This window comes from Trachemys scripta, chromosome 9, assembly GCF_013100865.1.
Source record: "Trachemys scripta elegans isolate TJP31775 chromosome 9, CAS_Tse_1.0, whole genome shotgun sequence".
Taxonomy (NCBI): Eukaryota; Metazoa; Chordata; order Testudines; family Emydidae; genus Trachemys; species Trachemys scripta.
Genome location: NC_048306.1, coordinates 698,459 through 719,995, shown reverse-complemented (window position 1 = coordinate 719,995; position 21,537 = coordinate 698,459). Strand labels below are relative to the sequence as shown.

The window sequence follows — 21,537 nt, the reverse complement described above, 5'->3', positions numbered from 1 at the left end:
CCCCAACCCCCTCATCCCCGGCCTCACCCCAGAGCCCATACACCCAGCTGGAGCCCTCACCCCCCCACACCGCAACCTCCTGCCCCACTCCCTTCACCTCAACCCCGGCCTCACCCCAGAGCCCACACCCCCAGCTGGAGCCCTCACCCCCCTGCACCCCAACCTCCTGCCCCAGCCCAGAACCTCCTTCTGCTCCCCAATTCTGGCCCCATCCAGAACTCTCACCCCTGCCCATAGGGGAGGCAGGTTTGTATAATTTTTGGTAGTGCCCAGAACGGGTCCAAGTCCCGCCCTCCCCCCCACCTGTTAAGGCTCTGGGAGGGAGTTTGCGTGTGGGAGGGGTGCGGGCTCTTGGAGGGAGTTTGGGTGCAGGCTCCCCGCTAGTCTCCTTGCCGTCCGTCCGGCCCCCTCCCCCTCCCCGTTTGCCCGCCCGCTGGCCTCCTCACCTCCTGCCGCCTCAGCCCTCTCCCACCTCCCCATTTGCCTCCTCACCCCACTCGCCCTCCTGCCTCACCTCCCCACCTGCCTCCTCACCTGGATATCAGGACAAACGGCGTCCCGATCATACCTTGGTCGGGATGTGGGACAAAGGATAAATATCGGGACAGTCCCGATTTCATTGAAGCACGGGGCCCCCCAAAGTGCAGGGCTCAGGGCTGTCCCCCCGATTCACCCTACCCAAGGGACAGCTCTGGGCCCACAGAGTCGGTGCTTATGCACTATGCAACTACAAATAATAATAATAATTAACATCTTCTCTCTTGTTGGGCCCAGGACGCCCCTTATTAACAACCCAGGGCCAGGGGCCAGCTGGGAAACCCTGGCTGTGAGGGGTGTCACCTACCCTTGTCTGTTGCATTGTTGCCCCAGAACACTGGGACACTCCACTCGCTCCAGAGCTGGGTGGTGCCACAGTACTGACTGATCTTGTTTTTCACGTTGAAGGTGTAATACTTCTCGTAGTCCACGCTAGGGAAGGAGAAGATCTTGCCACTGGTCGAGTGCTCCTGAGGCAGAGACAGAAGTTCCCGTGCATGTGAGACAGGGTGGGCGGCTCGGCGCACAAGGAGATGCTCTGAGCACCTGCTGTGAAACGTGCACCCCAAAACTGGGCTCGCCAGGCATGAGTGGAGAATGGAGCTCAGCCCTGCTACAGTCTCCCTCCCTGTTCCCTGTCCACAAACGACAGACTCCGCCCCTGTCCCCTGCTTCGCTATAGGCACAGCACGGGCACAAGGAACCTCATTCCGCCTGTGAGTCCCAGCGCCCCGGAGCTTTGCAAGGTCTGTGCTGCTCGCCAGGGCCTGTGTGCATAGGGGGCTCTCAGCTGGCCCCTGGGCAGCGCTGTGCTTCCAGGTGCTGGAGGGGTTCCCAGAGAGAACGTGTTAGTGGTGGGCTCGGAGGAGAATGGGTTGGGGCCTGCAGCCTGAGATGGGGCATTTGGGTCGCGTGAAGGGTGATTAAAGCCAGAAGAGTCCTGAGGTGCAGTGAAGCAGCAGCATTAACTTAGCCCCAGGCTGGCGTGGCCCTTAGCTCATGGGGGATTGGGAAGGGCAGGGGACCAGTGAATGTGAGCCGTGGGGTAAAGGGGGCAGCGGATGACGGGCTGTGGCCCTTGGGGCCCCCCTCTGAGCTGCCCCTGCCTTGGGTGGCCGCAGGAGGGCCAGGCTGCTGGTTGCCATTACCGTCCATCTGGTGTCCTTGTTGCTTTTGTATCTGACAGCGTATTCCAGGCAGTGGGGCTTGTTGTACATGGAGTCCCAGGTCAGCTGCAGCTGGTTATTGGTTATGTTCTGGATGGTCAGGTTCACTGGCGGAGCGGGTTTCACTACGACAGACAGACAGTACTCTGGCTCGGGGGCGTGGAGCTGGGCTAGGTGCTGCTGCAGCGCCAGCCAGTCCCGCTCAGAGTCCCAGATCCCGTGAAGGGGATGGAGGGGGCAGTTGGGACGTCCCATGCCCTGGACAGGGAACCACTTCACTTCTACAGGTGCAGGGCCGCCCCTAGCCATTTGGGTGTCCTACTCAGCTCCCCCACGGCCTCCCCCCACCCCCCACCAGGGTCTGGGAGGCAGGAGCTGTGGAGGGCCACTTGTGGGGGCCCCACAGGCCCAGAGTGGCCCAGGGGATTAGCGGGGGGCTTGGAGCAGGGGCTTGGAGGGAAGGGAAGGGATCTCCCCCCCTGGGAAGCGGAGCAGTCTGGCCCCACCCCGCACTACTCCCAGCCCCCAGCTGTGTCTCTCCGCGTCCCGCCGCCGGTGAGTGCGTGGGGCATCCTTTCCCCAAACCCCAGAGACATGGCTGGGGCCGGGGCAAGGGAAGCGGAGCGGGCTGGGGCCGTGTCTCTCTGCGTCCTGCCGCCGGTGAGTGCGGGGGGTGTCCTTCCCCCAACCTACCTGCACTCACCGGCGGCGGGAAGCGGAGCGCCACGGCTGGGAGCTGGCGGAGTAGAGCGGGGCAGAGCGGGGCTGGGGCCGGGTTGCTCCACTTCCCGCCGCTGCTGGTGAGTGCGGGGTCGCTGGGGGAAGAGGTGGAATGGGGGTGGGCTGGGGGCAGAGCAGGGGAAAGGGTAAGAGGCAGGGCGGAGGGAGTTGTCTGGGGCCCCACACTCCCCAGGGACGGCCCTGCCCCTCATAGCCGGGACTGGCCGAGGGATAGGGCTGGTCGCCAGGGCTGGTGCTGCTGCGTATGCAGCACACAGCTGCCTAGGGCACCATGAAATGTGGGGCAATTTGGTGCCCCACATTTCATGGTGCTCTACACAGCTGTGTGTGGTGCGTATGCCCCAGGACGGCCCTGTACAGGGGTAATCAACAGGTGCTCGTCACCCCTGCCAGGGTGCGTGAGGCCTAGGCGCACTGAGGTGAATTCCTCTCAAGATGGGGCCTGCGCAGGGAGGGCCTGGCTTTGCCGTTTGCTGACTGTGTTTGCCAGCGCTCTGGGCTGGTCAGCACCAGGCGCTGCACGAGTGGCATGGCCAGCCCAGGCAGCTGGCCTGTGTGACAGAGAGCAGAGAGGTGGCCAGCCCTTGTGTGGTGGGTGGGGCTGCCCTCAGGACCCCAGCAGGCCCTTCCACATGGGGCAGCAGAAAGGCCCTATGGCGGGGTGTTCACCCCAGTGGTGCAAGAACTGGGGGGGCCAGAGCCCCCCCACTTTTTGAAACGGAGGGGTCTGGCCCGTCCACTTTTCACCGGGGCAGACCCTACCCCCTTCCCCTCCTCTTTCCCCCCAGGCCACACTCCCTGGCCAGGCCAGTGTGGAGCCCAGGCAGCTGTGGGGGGCCATGGTGTATCCTCCACCTGAGAGCAGCCCCCAGCCCGTGTCCCCGGTTCCCCCGCCCAGAGCAGGTGGAGGTGGAGGGTCTCACAGCTGACCACACGGCTTTTACCATGGCCAGGCTGCAGCTCCGCGCCCCTGCTGGAGCCGGGTCGGGGAAAGCCATGTGGGCAGCTGTGGGGAGCCTGGGTCCCTCCACCTGCCCTGAGTGGGGCGTCCAGGGGGTGGACAGAGGCTGCTTTTGGCCCACCCCGGGGGCGGGGCTTCAGGGGGAGGGGCTGGGGTCCCCAGGCCCCCCACTTTTGGGAGAGCTCCAGTGCCCTTGGTTCACCTGCAGGGCTACGGTGGCTCAGAAGGGGCTAATTAACATGGGAGGCTGCACCTGGGGCGAGGCAGCCTGAAGCTGGGCTGCCGAGTACTGACCCGTCTGGCAGTGTGGGGGGGCTGGTATAAAGCTCGGACGTGACACCCCAAGGGGCTGCAGCTGCTCTTGGCCTAGTGCGGAGAGGAGCAGCAGCCGGGGAACCAGCCGGAGGGACAGGGTCACCCCAGGGCTGGTGGAGAAGGAAGCCCGTGGAGGGCAGAGTGGGACGAGGCCCAGGGAAATGGCAGCATGGGGAGAGATGATGCAGACCTTTGCTACTGATTGTCGTGGCCCCTACCTAGGGAAGTGGCACAATCTCGAAGTGGGAGGGCTGCCTGGAATGGCCCAGTGCGCCTGTGTTACCCTGTATCAGGGGGTAGCCGTGTTAGTCTGTATCTACAAAAACAACAAAGAGTCTGGTGGCACCTTAAAGACTAACAGATTTATTAGGGCATAAGCTTTCGTGAGTAAAAACCTCATCCGAAACTTGCATCCGAAGAAGTGAGGTTTTTACTCACGAAAGCTTATGCCCTAATAAATCTGTTAGTCTTTAAGGTGCCACCAGACTCTTTGTTGTTTTTGTGTTACCCTGGACGGGACACACTGTAGTGAGCTGGCCGGGGGGCCACGCCACGGAGAGGAAGCACTACACCTCCAGAGAGCAAGAGGGGCTGTGGTGTGAGCGACCAAAGGAAGGGGGCATCAGATGGGGCAGAGCTAATCTCCAGGTGCAGCCACAAGGGGGCGCCCCAGCAGAGAGCAGAAGCCCCATTGCAGGCCCTTACTGGTTCTTTTCCAGGGAACATTTAGTAGTGCCAGGTGATGGGGTTCAGAGGGGCTCGATCTGAAAACCGCTGTCTCTAACTAGGTAATTTCCCAACGTTCCAGCTGACGTTCAGGGCACCCGGGCATTTCAGTGAGCGGCGCTGACACTCATCAGCAACAGCTCACTTTCCGTGCCCTCATCTCTGTAAAGTCCTCAGGCATCAGAACGGGGAGGGCACTGGCCAGTTCCTGTGTATCTCACCCCACCTGCGTCCCTGGCACCCTGGGTTGAAAGGGGGCATGTGAAACCTCAGGGCATTGGCATCTTTGTGGGGAAGTTGGGCAAGGGCGTGGAACCCGAGTTTATAATGTGAACCCTTCTCCTTTGCTGAGAAACAGCTGCTGCTCCGTAATAGTCACACATGACTTGAACCCGGAGAGGCCATTGGGACCGAGGGACAACAGCGCCTCCTAATGAAGCAAGAATTTCTGGAAGAACGCAAAGCTGTTATTTCTCTCCTCCCCTTCATCCCACTGGCCCCCAAGGAATGTGTGACCAACAGTGACAGCGTCCCTTCACCTCTTCCTGATGTGCAGCGGCCTCTGGGCTGGGACTATAGAGTGGGGGAGGGAGTGGGCATGCAGCCAGTCCTGGATGGAGCTTCTGCACCAGCATGGACCATGGGTGTCAGCTCGCTGGTGCAGCCTGAGCTGGGCAGGTGAAGCATGAGCTGTGCTCTTCCATACCTAGGTCCTGCAGCTTCATGCTTTTGGTGGGGATGACGAGGCTCCTGCCCTCATGGCTGGCATTGACGTGGATGTAGAAGGTGCGGAACTGGATGATCTCGCTGTGGTTGAACCAGCAGCCCGTGTTGATGCCCTTCTCCTGGAGGTAGTACTTGCATTCCACTGGCATGACAGAGCTGGTTATGGAGAGAGCTCAGAAATCAAGGACAGCAGAAAACTGCAAAGCCCAAGGTCCTTGGTCCTTACGGATGCTGCCCTCAGCTCTGCTCTTTGAATGATCTCTGCTGTGCACTCCAGCCCCTGGCCCTTGTGCTGGGTGCAGTGCCCCTCCTCTCTCAGGACTTCCGCCTGCCTGGGGAAGGTCTGAATGCACCTTCTGCTCTGGGCTTGGTTCTGGGGCTGAGGAGCAGGTTTGGCACCGTTAGACAAGTGCTGGTGCGATTCTGAGTCACCCAATGGGGAATTTGCTGGCTCTGTTTAGACTGGAGGCTGGGCTAAGGTGCAGAGCCCAACCTTTCCAGGTACTTGGAGCTCCAAAGGTGGTGTCACAGGCTGCTCCCCACTGAAGACAAAGTGCCTGTGAGAGAAGCCCGTTCCCCATTGGGTGCCGCCAGCAGCACGGCCCTGCGTGTCAGGCAGGGAGGGCTCGGTCCTAGGATGGCACGAAAGAAGCAGACTCTCCAGGGTTCCCGAAGCTGCCAGACTGGCCCCTTAGGGGTTCAGCTGTGGAAGTGCCCTGGCTCCCTGCCAGGGTTCAGACCAGAGCTTCAGAGTCTGGCTCTTGGGGACCCTCCCTGTAAAGAACCCAAGAATTGTCTTGGTGTGATCAGGGACTCTGCAAGAAGTGCCAAGAGCAGGACAGCTCTGCTCTCCCGCGGGCCCCACCCCCAGCGTGCCCTCTTGCCTACAGCCCCATCTCAGCCACTCCCTCTTGTGTTCCAGCGCCACAGGGCGGCCAGGCAGAGCCAGTCCCCACACCTCCAGCTTCACTGGTGGCAGGAGAGGGAAACTTTCCCACTGCTTCCAGCTCTGCATCAAGCCTGGGCACAAAGCATGCCCCATGCTGCATAGCAAGGTATTTGAGTACCCCCGGGGAACCCATCGCACTTCCTTGAGGATGGCTACTGGCCTCGCATTGGTCTGCTTGGGTCATGCTAACGGGGAATACAACCCACAGGACGAGGTAAGAGCAGCCCAGCCCCAAAGAAGAGTTGCCTACCTTGGGGGAAAGTACCAGTAATACAGCGAATAATTGGCTGTCGGCATCTCTTTGCTGCCCCACATACAGGTCAGGTACTGATCGTTGAAGAGTACGCACTCCACGCCTGCAAGGGGAAGCACATTTTGTGGCTGAGTGACCTGCTCAATTCAGCTGCAGAATCAGGACTAATCCCAGAAGCCCTGACGCCCAATCCCCGCTCTGCCCACTAGCCCACCCTTCAAAGGAAGTGTATCGCAAAGCCAGCGCTGTGTCAGAGGGGAGCATGCGAATGGCCAACCCACCAGGGAGGCAGATTCCTGAGGCGGGGTGGGGGTTCAGATTGCAGCATGTACAGACATTCTGTGGGCGAGGCAGGTGGGGAGCATGTGCTACAGAGGCGGCTCAAGTCCCTGCCTTTCTAACCCACAGAAGAGGATTTATGTTAATTTTTCAGCTAAGTTGGTTCACTGCTTTGGGGTTATGTGTGCATCCCGAATGCCATCTCTCTATACACTGTGCTTGGATAACGCCAATGCCTGAAGATAGAGATGCCAGACTTGGCCGGGTTTGTAGGTGTTGGTACGTTGGGAGGAATACGTTCAAGTGGAAGAGCATTGTGTAAGGAGTTTCAAGCTGATGAGCAGTTATCGTGAGCCAGTTCACACCTGCACTCAGCATTTGGCTCTCTGGGATCAGTCTAAGGTGCTGGAATGGTGAAGAAGATTGGGGACCCCGGCTCGGTTTGGGCTTTAGTAGTTTGCCATAGGAGGCACCCAAGTCAGAGCTGCAAAGCTTTCTGTTCTGTTCAGGTTCTTATCCTGCCCTCCTCCTCTGCCTTCCGGTGCATGACGTGATGTAACTGACATCTGCCGCATGGGGCATGTTCTTTTTCCCTTTCACTCTTAGCAGGAAATTGCGTAGGGATTTGAAAAAACAAGAAAAAAAAAAAGCATTAGTTGACACATGCCCGGTGCTCTGGGTCTGTACTAACAAAGGCAGGCTGGAGAAGTGTGCCAGGCACTCAGAACCGAACGTGGTGAGGTCAGTGCTGGTTTTTAGTTCCTGGGGGAGTTCATGCCACAGGCAGGGACTTTATCCTGGTGGTGAACAGCTCTCCTGCATCAGAAGAGCAGAGCTGTCCTTGGCCCAGAACTTTTGGCTCCTGGAACTTTAGATATCCTGCACCCAGGCTCGTGAGCGCAGTGAAGATCTGGACCAAGATCTTGAACTCAACTCTGTGTTCTATGGGAAGCCAACACAGGGAGAGGAAGACAGGTGTGACGTGCTCTTGATAGCCCATGTTGCTGAGACGCACTGCAGCATTTGGCACTGGTTGGAGTTTTCTGGGGGCTGAGGACTTCGTGCCCAAGTGTCTGAGTGATGGAGTTTGAGATGATCTGGTGTTTGAGAGATGGAGATGGCAGAGGGTGTGGCATGTACTGACACCCCTGGATTTGAGATGACCGGAGTTGGGGTTCTGCTTTCAGACAATTGGACAGTGTAGGGGGGCAGTCACCCCACACCAGCCCTGAGAGGGTTAAAGGCAGCCCTGGGGCTGAGAGCCAATAGGAAAAGACTGGGAGGCAGCCAATCAGGGCCAGGCTGGGCCCTATAAAAGAGCTGCAGGGCCTGACAATAAGACAGTCTCACTCCACCCCTGGAGTGGGAAGGGCCTAGCTGCCTGGGAGCACAAGGGTACCTGGGGCAGAGCAGTGCTGGGGAGCTCCAGGCTGGCAATTCCCCAGGCTGAGGCCTCGTTAAAGGCCTAAGCAGGTACTGGGGCTGCAGAGGTGTAGCCTGGGGATAGGCAGAGGCAGCTGGTCCGACCCCCTTGCCAGTGATGAGTAGCCATTACAGACTGCGTCTGCCCCAGGGAGCGGGGGCTAGATGATGACTGGCAGTAGCCACTGAGGCAAGGTGGGCCTAGAGAGTTGGGGGTTCCCCTGGGAGGGGAGACCCAGAGTGTGGGGATTGCTGTGGGGCAGAACCTCCAGGGTAAGGGGCACTGGGGTCTGGGAGGGACACGGGCCTGTGGCAGATGAGACGTCGGCCAGCAGCAGGCGCTCTGAGGCTGGAAAGAGCTAATTCCCAGATGACCAGCAGGAGGTGCTGTGCCGGCGAGTCAGCAATCTGCTCCGGACAGATTACAAAAGAAGGTCAATAGCACTGAGATCCCCAACTTCACCTACCTGGGGAAACTCCTGGGGCAGGTTTGAGCCAAAGCTCTGTGGCACATCTTGAGTTTAGCGAGAGAAACGAGAGATTCTCAGAAACGGCTTCTCTTGTGGCTGGGGCACTGGCTGTGGGCCACGTAAGAGCACAGCCAGCTCTCAACTAGTTCCAGCCTCCCCAGACCAGGAGAACAAGGGGGTTACAAGAAGAAATAGATCTCGTTTCATTTTACACAGCGCGCACAGTCCCTGGTGGGAAGGGCAAGCGGCGCTGAGACTGGACAATTCCTGTCCTAAAAACAGGACATGGCAGAGCAGAAACACACCCGATTGTAAGCAGCACCCTCCCCTCTGCCTGCACTGGGCGCTCTCGTTTGCTTGGGAATGAAAGCCCTGGTCCACTGGCTGCTCTCCTTCTCAGCACCCTGGCCTGGTCCCGCCTCTGCCCGCCCTCACTACGGCGGGGTTCGCCTGCTTCTCTGGGGAGTCACTGCCCAGGGCGTATGTGTGGAAGGGCCTGCTGCTTATCCTGCTCTCCCAGAGCAACCATGCCCAAGTGGGTGGGTTGTGTACTGGCTGCCAGGAGCAGCACAGCGACTCCCCGGCCCAGGATGGAGAAGGGGATTCTGAGCAGGCCAGGTTTTACTGAGCTCGCTGCAATACGTCAAGGAGAGAGGAAACTCTGAGTCTCCTCAGCCAGCAGCTCGGCTTGCCTCAGGCAGGGCCAGACTAAGGCGGAAGCACTACAAGCCCACGTCACGGGCCCAGCTCCTGGTGTCATTTGATGAGACCAGAATCTGTTTTCATTTAAAAAAAAAAAAAAATTTTTTTTTAAAAGAATTGTTGCTAGCCCCCCTGGATGTCAAGAAAAACTTGAACATGTAACTTGAGTATAACTGACTCATGCCTGAGTCTGCAAAGAGCCTGAACCGATCGCCCCAAGGGGGGTGAATTCCAAAACCTGTGGCCATTGCGAGGCTTGGGGTGGGGCTCCGGGGCTCCTTGTGGCATGTGCCGAAGGCTCTGCCTTGCCGTGCCATGGCTCCTGAGCCCATGAGGAGGCGGTATGGGTGGTCAGGGATCCAGGAGAGAGGCTGTGCTGGAGAATTCCCCAGGGCATTATGCTGTTTCATTGTGAAATGGCCTCCCTTTTAGGAGCTGCCCCACAGCTGGGGCTTTGCCGGTGCTGGTTAGTACCTGTGCAGTGAGAGCTCGTGACTAGATGGAATTGTCTGTGGGGCGAGTAACCCCTGCCCCCGAGCCCCCTGCACAGCCCACACCCCTGTGACTTCCATCCATGTGACCAAGGCTCAGAACATTGCTCTTTACTAACATGTCTTGTGGCCTGAAAGCCCCATGCTGGCCCCCTCCCCACTGTTGTGGGGCCACATGGGTGCTGGGTCTCATCAGCACAGGGTGCTGTGCCCAGCCTGGGAAGAGCCAGTTCTCCAGTGACAGCTAAATACAGCTGTTAAATCCCTCACCCTGCTGCTGCTTCTCCTCCCCGCTTTCCCCCCTGCTCCCACCTGCTGAAACTTTCCACTGGTTCCTCCTCCTTTGCAAACCCAATGGCTGAGGCAGTGCCACTTCCCCAGGCCGAGCGCCCAGCAGCCGGCATGACCCATCCGGCCAGGCTCTGGCTGAACCCAGCTGAACCCTGGGTCTGTGTATGACAGTCGGCGAGCTGGGGCCTGGAAAGTCCCTGCTGAGCCTGCAGGCAGGGCTGTGGTGAGCAGCGCTTTGTAAATAGCCGCAGGACGCAGGCTCAGGAGAGCCCTGCCCTGGCTCTGGGTGGCTGTGGTCAGTCAGCAAAGAGAAACCAGGGCAGCAAAGTAGGCCATGCCCCTGAGCTGGGGCTTCTGGCCTAACCCTGTCAGAGCCCCTCAGGCCCCCCAGGACTGGGCCTACAGGGGGTGCGACGGCTGCATTTCAGCCTCTGTGGGCAGACTCCTGGGTGTGCCTCAGGGCTGGGCTCTGAGGGGCTACTGCCAATGCTTCGGAGGCTCCTCCGGGGGTACAGGACACAGCACCTCCCTTATGGCAGGGGGTCTCAACCAGGGTACGCAGAGCTCTGCCGGGGGGACATCAATGCAGCTAGATCACTGCCTACTTTTACAACAGGCGACATAAAAAGGATAGTGAAGTCAGTACAAGCTAACATTTCACACGATGACTTGTTTGTACTGCTCTATAGACTATACACTGAAATGTAAGTACAAGCTTTATATCCCAACGGATGTCTTTTATAACTGTATGGTAAAAGTGAGAAAGTAGCAATCTTTCAGTAATACTGTGCTGTGACACTTGGTAATTTAGATCTTTATAAGCTAGTAGTTTTTAAGTGAGGTGTAACTTGGGGTACGCAAGACAGAGCTGACTCCTGAAAGGGGCAGAGCAGTCTGGGAAGGTTGAGAGACACTGCCTTAAGAGCAGGAGGGGTAGCTGTCCTGTATGCAATGTCCCCATGGGTCAGGGGCATAGAGTCATTGAATATCAGGGTTGGAAGGGACCTCAGGAGGTATCTAGTCCAACCCCCTGCTCTCTTTCATAGCCCTGGGGGAGACAGCCACGCCCTACATGGGTGAAGCGGGGGCTGGGTGTAGCCATTCTTGCATTATTTTACACACCATAGACTGATGCAGCACACTGGTCATTGCTCTGGAGTAACCCTGGTTAAAAAGGGCTGTGCTAATTAGTGGATTGGGATGGGCTGAGGAGAGCCCCAAAGGCTAATTAGCCCATTAACCAAGAGGTAGAAAAGGCATAGGAAGAAGTGCACAGGGAAACCGAGAGAAGCAGGCCTTTCAGAGTCAGAACCAGGTGAGATCTCCCCCAGGGAAAAGACCTTCCGTCTCCTCCATCCTTGGCGGAGTGAGCTAAGGATTGTAGGATATTGTAAATACAGAGCAGCATGACTTTGTGCAGGTGGGGAGAAGAACAGGGTGAAATAAGCCATGAGGCGGTTGGCCAGAAGGTCTCTGAGCAGTGACAAGAGACAGGAGTGGGACACCCCCTCCCCCCATCCCTCTTGGAGGCTTGGCTGGGATCTGTAGCCAGTAGGGGAGTTTGGCAGCCTGGAGGGGACCCTGCAGTGGCTGGTGAAACAGCAAGCGGAGCTGTAGAAGGCTCTGCCAAGTCTCCAGCAATCCCACCCCCTGGACTGGCAGCCCTTGCTTGCCTGGCTGGCCGAGCAGCGAAAGCGCCTGCCTGCAGGACTTCCTGAGAGACCCAGCAGCAGCTTCCAGAGCTGGTGGTGAGTCCTGCGGTGGGAGATGGCCACCAGACGTCCAGCCTAGGGCAGTGTAGGATGGGCCCTGCGGAGGATCCAATGAATTCCTGGGCACCTTGGAGAGGGCAGCTATGGGGGGCTCTGAGTGAGGAGCAGGCCAGGAATTATGAGGTGATTCAGGCCACCATCTTGAATCAGGTGCGTCTGTCCACTGAACAGTACCACCAAAAGTTCTGATCCACAAGGTGGGTGGGGGTTTGTGGGCCACCTGCTGGCTGCAGCCAAGACACCCAAACAGTGAGGAAGATAATGGACAGACTGAACAATTCCTCTAGGGCCTCCCCAAGAACATAGGGGTGTGGGTCAGCTGGCATCAACCAGGTTCTGTGGCTCCCAACATGAAACTGAGGAGGAACTTGCGAAGGCAGATCTCCCCAGGAGAGAACTGACCTGACGGGGTGGGTGTTTGGGAGGAAGACCAGAGAACCTCCAGCTGGAAAGGAGATGGAAAAGGAGAACCCAGAGGAGCTCTAGCCGGGGCTTGTCCGTTACAGGTTACCAGTGCGGGTGGCTGGGACTCATTAAAAAAAAGATTGCCAGTACATGGAATGCAGTTTTCCCAAGTCTCGTATTTGGGCCAGGACTGGAGGGAAGCAAAAGGGATAGAAACTGTTCTCCATTTCACTAAGGTTATATTGGAAACAGGTGGGGGTAATGGAAGGGCTGCCCTGCCGTGATGGGTACCGACTGGAGCCCTTTCTCCATCAGGAAACAAGCTGGTGTAAGGGGTTCTCAGACTGGGGAAGAGGAATCCCAAGAAGGGAAAAATTAAACCTGAAGGGAGAGAAAATAAACCAGAGGAGGAAGGAAAGGAACCCACTAGGCAACCGAGCCTAACTCACGATGAAAGGGAAGAAAGACAACCCAAGCCCTTAACGGAGGCTGAGGGACCCTCACAAAGTTTCCAGGGAGATGAAGACCAGGGGTGGGTTGGCGGTTAGGGCGGGCCTGAGAGCATGAACAAGCCGAGGGATGGGGGAACAGCCCTCAATCAACCAGCAGACGCAAAGGCTGCCCATGGTGTGAAGACTTGTGAGCTGAAACCGAGCTGGGGGTGTGAGTGAGCCTCCCAAGGGGCCCTAGATGATTACCCAGGGACAGAGGAAAAGATCTGAGGTTAGCTCTGCGAGAGCTAAAACAAACATCGCTCTGGCTGTGGTGGTGCGGGCAGTGGCCGGGTCCCAGCCCGTGCTGCCATGTGCACGCTGCTGTTTTTCACATGCGTCTGGCTGCTTGGGCTGGGGGCTCGCTCCCAGCTGCGAGGTGGACACACCCTTAGGAGCCAGCCTGAGAAGAGCAGAGCTGCTGAATGGATTGTTGGGCCCAGACTTTGTTCAGTGGCCCAAGGCAGCAGCACGGCTTGGGCCTCTCCCAATCGACACCTGTCCCTGTTGCCTAGCCCCCCCAGGGGCAGTGCATGCTGGGACCGGTCATCTCCTGGCCTTGGTCTGTAGTACAGTCGAGGTGGTTGCAATGATCGTGTAAGTGTGGCATTGCTTTCAACTCTCAACCAAGCGCCAGCTTTGCCAGAGGCCCCAGCTGAGTGTTCACCATGTAGGCAGGGTGGGGAGAGACGAGCAGCTGTCTCGGGCGACCCCCCCCCCCCAAATGTTAAGTCTGGCTCGGGACAGAACCCAGTTTCTTGCCTTTGCCCTCAGCGCAAGACACGTGCAGGCTGCTGGTGGTTCTGATGTTCGAGTAGCAGCTGGCTGATCAGGATGGCTGTACAGCTAGTGTCGGATCTGCCCCCGCCCCCCTCGGGCTGACCTGATGTGCTGGGTGCTGTACAAACACCGCTAGCTACAGTTCCTGCCCCCAAAGCCTTACAGCGTAACAGGCTGTGTGATGGGAGTGTCCCTGTCAATGGGGGGTGGGGCGACGGTGACCCAAACTCACATGTTAAGTGCTACTGGCCCTGAGCTAAGGGGACAGCCAGGGTAACTGAATTTAGCTCACAGTTTCCCACTTCAGGCACTGCCAGCTGGGAAGGAGGAGGGGGAAAGTGGTTTCTATTACAATGGGACAGATTTATCTGTACAGGAAACGAACCCCCAATTCTGCAGAGCTCTCCAAACTGCCCTTCAGTAGCACTTCCCAACCCTGCCTGTCTTAGAGACTGTTCGTTATTTCTGAGCTCAGACCTGGGCTAGGTGCCTCCTACATGCTCCAAGGCATGGTCCCTGCCCGGGGGAGGCTGCAGTCTGGCATGAGCCTGAAGGATGAGGGGGTGATGACAGGCCACCAGGAAGGCAGTAAAGTGGGGCACTGGGCACCAGAGATGATCTTGTCTGGATGGGGAGGGAGGTGAGTCCACATCAGAGACCCCAGGAGGCGGAAGGAGGTGCTCAGGGCATGGCTGAGGGATGGGTACGGCTCCGAGCAGGAGCCGAAGCTGGGTGCTGGCAGCAAGATGCAGTTGGCCTCCATGCGCTGTCGTGCTCAGCAGCGAGAGGGCTTCGGGAGGGAAGATGAGCTTGGGCTTGGCCTTGCTGTGCCTGTGCTGAGGCACAAGTGAGAAAGGCGCCGAACCCACAGGAGTTGCTGGGCTCACTCAAGGAGTTCCAGGGTCTCCGGCAGAGAGGAGAGCTGGGACCCGTCTTGCATTGCTCTGGGGAGTGCAGAGCTCACTTAGGCACTACATGAATAATTACCCCAAACCTGGGGGTACAGAAGGTTCGGGGAAGCGCTCTGACGTCGAGCATGTCAGAATGAAGGTTCTCAGTGCAGCCGAGTGGCTCCAAGAGCGAAGCACAGGGCCTGAGATGGGCCTGCTAAAACGTACACAGGTGGTGGCCTGCTTGAAGGACAGCCAGCACAGAGCCTGCTGCAAGAGGGGCTGTTCTGCACCAACCTGAGGCTTCCCCGAGGCAAGGAAGAATGGGCAGGCTGGAGAAAACGGGTAATGGAGCTCGTTACTGACTCCGGGTGGGCTCTGCCCAGGTTTGTGCAGCAATAAAGAGGCTCCTGGAAGCAGCAGGAACAGAGACTCCCACTGACTTGACAGGCCTTTGGAGTGGGCCCTCTGCAGCCAGTGGGTTCTGGTTGTTTCCACTCCACCCAGCGATAGGTATACAAAGGGTTAACAAGTTGTTGCAGGATCAGGCAGCCCTGCTCCAACCTGGAAGGGTCAGGCTTGGGGGGAGAACGCAGCAGCTTGAACTTTGTGCCCCTGCTCGCCAGAGCCTGTTGTGGGGCTGCTGGTTGATTTGTCCCAAATGACTTAGCAGACTGGCCTCTCACCAGCAGCTGCAGGTGGTGCCCTGCCTGAAGGGGCAGGAGCTAAATTACAAACCTTTTATTTCCTTAAGCCTGACGGGGACCCAGTGTTGCTTGTCCCGAGCCCAGGCGTGAGCCAGCCACACCCCGTTGTACCACTGGCCTGAAAGCATTGCTTCTGCTATTGCCTGATCAGCATTACAACTGCCCCAGAAATCGGTGCAAGGCAAAGGAGCAGGGTTCTGCCAGGCCTGGGGGGAACCGACATCCACGTAGATGACAGGCTAGGTATGGAGACATCAGGAAGAACGGAAAGGCAGGTAAAACTCCTGAAGGCAACTGAGGCTGCAGGAGTAAAATTAGATAAAGAAAAGTGCCGACAACCCCAGCTACAGTCGTTATGTCTCTTTTTTTTCCCCCTTCCCTTCCAGGTGCTGTACAAGGAAGAACCCACACTGGGAGGCAAACGGCGCATCGCTAGCTCTTACTAGCTCTTACTCTCCCTGCACCTGGCAGGCCCTGCCAGCCCTGGTCTTGGCTTGCTGGGAACGTGGCCTGTGAGGAAAGCCAGGCCGGGGGAATTGCTCGGTGTGAGGGGTGTCTGCTGGGGAAGTCCCTCGGGAAGCAGGTCAGAGAGCTGCAGGATGAGGTGGCTTGTCGGGGAGCAGGAGGACTTAATTGACAGGATGCGCATGGATACATCTGGGTGGAGGATTCTGGCTGACTGCAGACCGAGAACCAGCTGCTCTATGGGGAGGAGACTGGCGGCTGGCCACCTCGGGCAGTAGCTTGTGCTCTCCCCCAGCCCACCCCAAGTCCCTGTCCATTGAGGTGAAAAACCTGGTAGCTGTATTGACAACAGGAGGTGAGGGGCAGACCCCAGTGGCTGAGGAGCCATTTGCCTCCAGAGCTGGAGGATCACAGCCACAGCAGCCGAGAGGAGGATGCGCAGGATGCCAGAGGTCAGAGATTCCCTTCTGAGGAGGATGGAGGCGTCCATCTGCTAACCCATGATGTCCTGGGAGGTGCAGGCACTGCCTGGAGCCTGCATCCAAGATCTTATGGAAAGGCTGAAGCGGCTCATCCATCCCTCTGACCACCACCCTATGCTGCTTATCCACCTGGGCACTAATGACACTGCTGGGTCTCACCCTGAGCAGATCAGCAGTGACTCCAGGCTCTGTGCATGAGGGTGAAGGAGTCAGGGGCACAGTCTGGGTCCATCCTTCCAGGTGAGGGGAAGGGCCCAGGCCAGAACACGCATCCTGGAGATGAATGCAGGGCAGCGCAGATGGTGTCGAAGGAAGAGCTTCAGTTTCTTCCACCATGGGACGCTATTCAGGGAAGAGATTGGGCACAAAGACTAGTTATCAATGATTCACTGTCAAACTGGGAGGGTGGATCTAGTGGAGTCCTGTGGGGGTCAGTCTTGGGTCTGGCCCTAGTCATTATTTTAATTAATGACTTGGATAATGGAGTAGAGTGCGCGCTTATAAACTGTGGTAGGAGGAGTTGCAAGCACTTTGGAGGACAGGATTAGAATTCAAAACCATGACAAATTGGAGTATTGGTCTGAAATCAACCAGATGAAATGCTGCAAAGGCAAGTGCAAAGTACTACACTTAAAAAGAAAAACCAAATGCACAACTACACAATGGGGAATAACTGGCTAGGTGTTAATACTGGTGAAAAGAATGTGTGGGGGGGTTATAGTGGCTCACAAATTGAGTAAGAGCCAACAATCTGCTGCAGTGGCAAAAAAGGCTGAGATCACTCTGGGGTGTATTAACAGGAGTGTTCTATGTAAGACACAGGAGGTGACTGTCCCGCTCTGCTCGGCACAGGTGAGGCATCAGCTGGAGCACTGTGCCCAAAACGGGGGAGACAGAGTACAGAGGAGAGTAACAAAAATGATGATGATAGGTTTAGCCCTTGTCTACATCTACTTTGATATATCTTGTGTTGCTCAGGGGTGTGAATAATCCACACACCTGAGTGACATAAGTTACAGCAACCTAAGTGCCGATGTAGAGAGCGGTGTTTCGGAGGGAGAGCTTCTCCCGCTGACACAGCTATCACTTCTCGTGGAGGCAGGAGTTATTAAGCCGAGGGGAGAGCTCTCTCGCGTCAGCAGAGTGTCTCCACCACAAGCGCTACAGCAGCATCGGTGCCGCTGTAAGTGCTGTAGTGTAGATGTAGCCTTAGAAAACCTGACTATGAGGGAAGGTTAAAAAAAACTGGGCATGTTTAGTCTTGGAAAAAAGACGACTGAGAAGGGACTGATAAGTCTTCAACTATGATAAGGTCTGTTTAAAGGAGGACTGTGATTAACTGTCCTACCTTCAGTGGACATGGAGAACAAAAAGTAATGGGCTAAATCTGCAGCAAGGTAGATTTAGGCTAGACATTGGGGAAAATCTTTCTACCTACAAGGGTAGTTAAGCTCTGAAATAGGCTTCCAAGGGCTATTGTAGAATCCCCATCAGTGGAGATTTTTGAGAACTGGTTGGACAAAGACCTGCCAGGGATGGTCTAGGTTTACTTGGTCCTGTCTCAGCATTGGGGGCTGGACTAGATGACTACTAGTGGTCCCTTCCAGCCCAACATTTCTATGATTAAGAGAAGGGACGAAGACAGAGCCAGAAGTCAAAGTGCCTAAAATGACACCACCTAAACATGTTTTGGAGCCGCTGCAGTTCCATAGTTGGGTTAAAGGCTTGGAGCACATTTATACAGCATGTGCACTCAAAGGTCCTGTTTTGTCACAAACCGCATAACACGGATTAATGTCTGAGCGGGTCGAGGAGATCCTCTGAGCTGCAAGGGAAAGGATCTGAGTCCGTGTCCAGGGGGTGGGGGACTACAGGGTGATCTCTCACCTTCACGTAGCCAGTGGCCTGTGCTCCCACTGCCATGCTGGTGCCTCTGCATTCATTTATTGGTCAATAAAATTTGCAGAATTTAGCAGATTTTAAACATTTTTGGCGCAGAATGCCCTCAAGAGTAACAGATGCTGCCAGCTGTGGTTTTGCTGGGATGCACCTCTTATGCCGAGATGATGGGAAGCCTGCAGCTAGTTTTCCAGACACCGAGAGCAGGTGCACCCACATAGAGAGAGAATGTTTGAACAACAGGGCGCTTGAGAGAGGAGTGGTATCTGCAGGGTCTCTATCACTCCAATTAGTGACGTGGCGCTGGTCATGAACAGCAATGCTGGTCGAGAGAGCTCTCGCATGTGGGAGGCAAGCCCAGACAGAGCACTGGCTGCCTGTTCAGCGAGGATCCCAGTTTATTCCTGAGGTTCTCGGAATGAGAGTAACACACAAGGGCCTGCCAGCCTCCCCACTGACAGCAGAACAGACTAAACCAGAGACTAGAGCTGATACACATCGAAAAACTATACCCACGGTGCAGATACTTATCAGGGCCTCACATCCTGCTGCTAAACTCCATGCAGTGAGAGAGGGACTCTCCATGACAGAGTTTGAGTAGCTCTGGTAATTGCATTGCAGGCCCATGGGCCTGGCAGGACTTACAGGAAAAGATTGTGTTCTTTAGTCTAATAAAGCTCCTCATTCAGCATTACAAAAAACCGACTCATTCTCTGAATCTTTGCTGCTGGCCTGTGGTTCACAGCTGACCCTTCCACTTCCCTCTCCAAAGAGAATGGATTTGAGCAGCACCCGCCTCCTGCCCCACTCCTAAAACCTGAGGCCAGTGCTCTGAGGGTTCAAGCTGGAGACTGATGAGATTAGAGCCTCTTTCCCCATGGAGATGAGGGTGGGCGCTTGGCAGCTTTGCAACTTAGTACTTCCAGTGCGGGATCTGGCCTTGAGTCCCCCCATGGCCTCTTGCTTGCCGCCGCAGTGGGGGAAGCAGAGAGCTCAGGAGCGCCCCACTGCACTTCCCCACTGCCTGCAGCCAGGCAGGAGTGGTGCTGATAGGCTGCTCTGAGAAGGTAGAAGGGAGGAGATGCCATGTTCTGCCCTGCAGCCAGATGTCACCACCCTGAGCTGTCGCCCTGATGGACACTATGTACTGACCAGCAGCCAGCCATCACCCCCCCCAGCCATCACCCTGACGGGCGCCATGTACTGCCCTGCGGCTAGCTGTCACACTCCCACCCCAGCCGTCACCCTGATGGGCACCATGTACTGCCCTGCGGCTAGCTGTCACACTCCCACCCCAGCTGTCACCCTGATGGGCACCATGTACTGCCCTGTGGTCAGCCACCACCCCCCAGCTGTCACCCTGACGGGCGCCATGTACTGCCCTGTGGTCAGCCGTCACCCCCCCCAGCTGTCACCCTGACAGATGCCATGTACTGCCCTGCTGCTAGCTGTCACCCCCCCAGCCGTCACCCTGATGGGCACCATGTACTGCCCTGTGGCCAGCCGTCACCCCCCTCCGCCCAGCCATCACCTTGACGGACACCATGTACTGCCCTGTGGCCAGACAACACCCCCCCAACCGTCAGCCTGATGGGCGCCATGTACGGCCCTGTGGCCAGCCGTCACCCCTCCAGCCGTCACCCTAACAGATGCTACGTACTGCCCGGTGGCCAGCCATCACCCACCTGAGCCATCATCCTGACAGATGCCAGGTACCGCCCTGAGGCCAGACATAACCCCGCAGAAGTCACCCTGACAGGCACTAAGCACTACCCTGTGGCCAGACATCACCACCCTGAGCCGTCACCCTGACGGATGCCACGTACTGTACTGCAGCCAGACGTCACCCCCCAGCTGGCACCCTGACAGATGCCACGTACTGCCCTGTGGCCAGATGTCAGCCCCCAGCCGTCACCCTGACAGGCATCATGTACTGCCCTGCAGCCAGCTGTTGCCTCCCCCCAGCCGTCACCCTGACGGGCGTCATGTACTACCCTGTGGCCAGCCTCTTTCCCCCACCCCAGCCATCACGGGGAGACGTGAATTCAGCCTCCATGGACCATTCAGGCCTTACCCCTGAAACAGCGAAGGGGCCAGTTTGTGCCGATGGTGGTGACTTGTGATGCTGACAAGACACCGCGAGTTAGCGACCTGAGTTTTACCAAATGCTTCACAAAGGCCTCCAAACCGCCATCGGGGGTGATGAGTCAACACCTGCCTAAGCTGGGATGGCTCTGAACCCACAGGTCAAAGACTCTACGGACAACGCACAATCTCCAGGGCCTCCCCCTTGCTAGAGAGTCACTCCCCCCACCCCGTAACGCCTCATGCTCCTGAACTCCTGCCTTGCCTTGGTGGCCTGTCAGCGCGGCCGTTCCCCAAGCTCCAAACATGGCCTGTAGAACAAAGGCAGGAAGCGGACTGAGGAACGTGGTGGGCAGCTGGGACTCAGAGCGGCGTGAGCGCGAGCATTACCTTGTTGCCTCTGGGTAGCCATGGCTCGCTGGCTGCGAACAGCGAGCAGGAGGATTAGAGTCAGGAACATCCCAGCTTCCTTCCTGGCCGAGGCGGGAGCGAGAGGGGACTCCGTGGCCCTGTACTGCCACGCGTTCTCTGGGCACCTGGGCCAGGCGGCAGAGCTGGCTGTGTCACTGAGCGCTCACTGCTGAAGGAGGATACTACGCAGCTCACTCAGCTTCCGCACGCATTGCTGCTTCCTGTACAAAACCCCGTCCCCGAGTGCTTGCAGACAGGACAGTGATAGGTCCTGGCAGCCCTGGGGGATAGGCACAGAGCGTGCTTCACTCTACAGCCAAGGGAAACTCCCTGTGAGCTGCAGCCCAGCCTGCGGAGAGCATCTCTGCCCCATCACGGCGGCGTCAGTGTAGGCAGATGAGGTGCAGCCCGACTGGAAAGGCACCGGCTGCAGCATGGCCTCATGGCAAGGGGCGCTGGCATCACGACCTGGCCTGGTTGTGTGGGACAATGGGCTGGGCCTGCCCCAGGACAGGACCACGGGCTGCCCCAGGGCTGGAACATGGGCCGCCCCAGGGTGGGACCACGGCCTGGAGCACGGACTGCCCCGGGACAGGACCACGGGCTGCCCCAGGGCTGGAGCATGGGCTGCCCCAGGGTGGGACCACGGCCTGGAGCACGGACTGCCCCGGGACAGGACCACGGGCTGCCCCTAGGGTTGCCAACTTTCTATTTGCAGAAAACCGAACACCCTTGTCCCAACCCCTTCCCTTAGGCCCCACCCCTTCTCTGAGGCTCCGCCCCTGCTCACTCCATTCCCTCCCCCTCCATTGCTCACTCTCCCCCACCCTTGCTTATTTACACCAGGCTGGGGTGGGGGGTTGGTGTGTGGGAGGGGGCGAGGGCTCTGGGGTGGGGCCCGACATGAGGGGTTGGGATGCAGGAGGGGGCTCCAGGCTGGGAGCTGGGGTGTAGGAGGGGGCTCCGGGCCGCGAGGGCTCCGGGAGGGGGTGTGGGCTCTGGGGTGGGGCTGGACATGAGGGGTTTGGGGTGCAGGAGGGGGCTCTGGCTGGGGTGCAGGAGGGGTACAGGCTCCAGAGTGGGGTCAGAAAGGAGGGGTTCAGGGGGCAGGAGGGGGCTCC

At 57.8% G+C, this 21,537-nt stretch overlaps 1 protein-coding gene across 1 annotated transcript; it reads right to left on the bottom strand.

The window, feature by feature from the left end:
• Window positions 1-844: 844 nt before the first annotated feature.
• IL2RG (interleukin 2 receptor subunit gamma) lies at window positions 845-20,465 on the bottom strand (the record flags this gene model as incomplete). Its single annotated transcript, XM_034782262.1, is given in 5 exon segments — window positions 845-1,007; window positions 1,686-1,828; window positions 5,153-5,328; window positions 6,372-6,477; window positions 20,396-20,465. Coding segments are annotated over 5 exon segments (658 nt in total), but the record flags the coding sequence as incomplete, so codon positions are not given.
• Window positions 20,466-21,537: the final 1,072 nt, after the last annotated feature.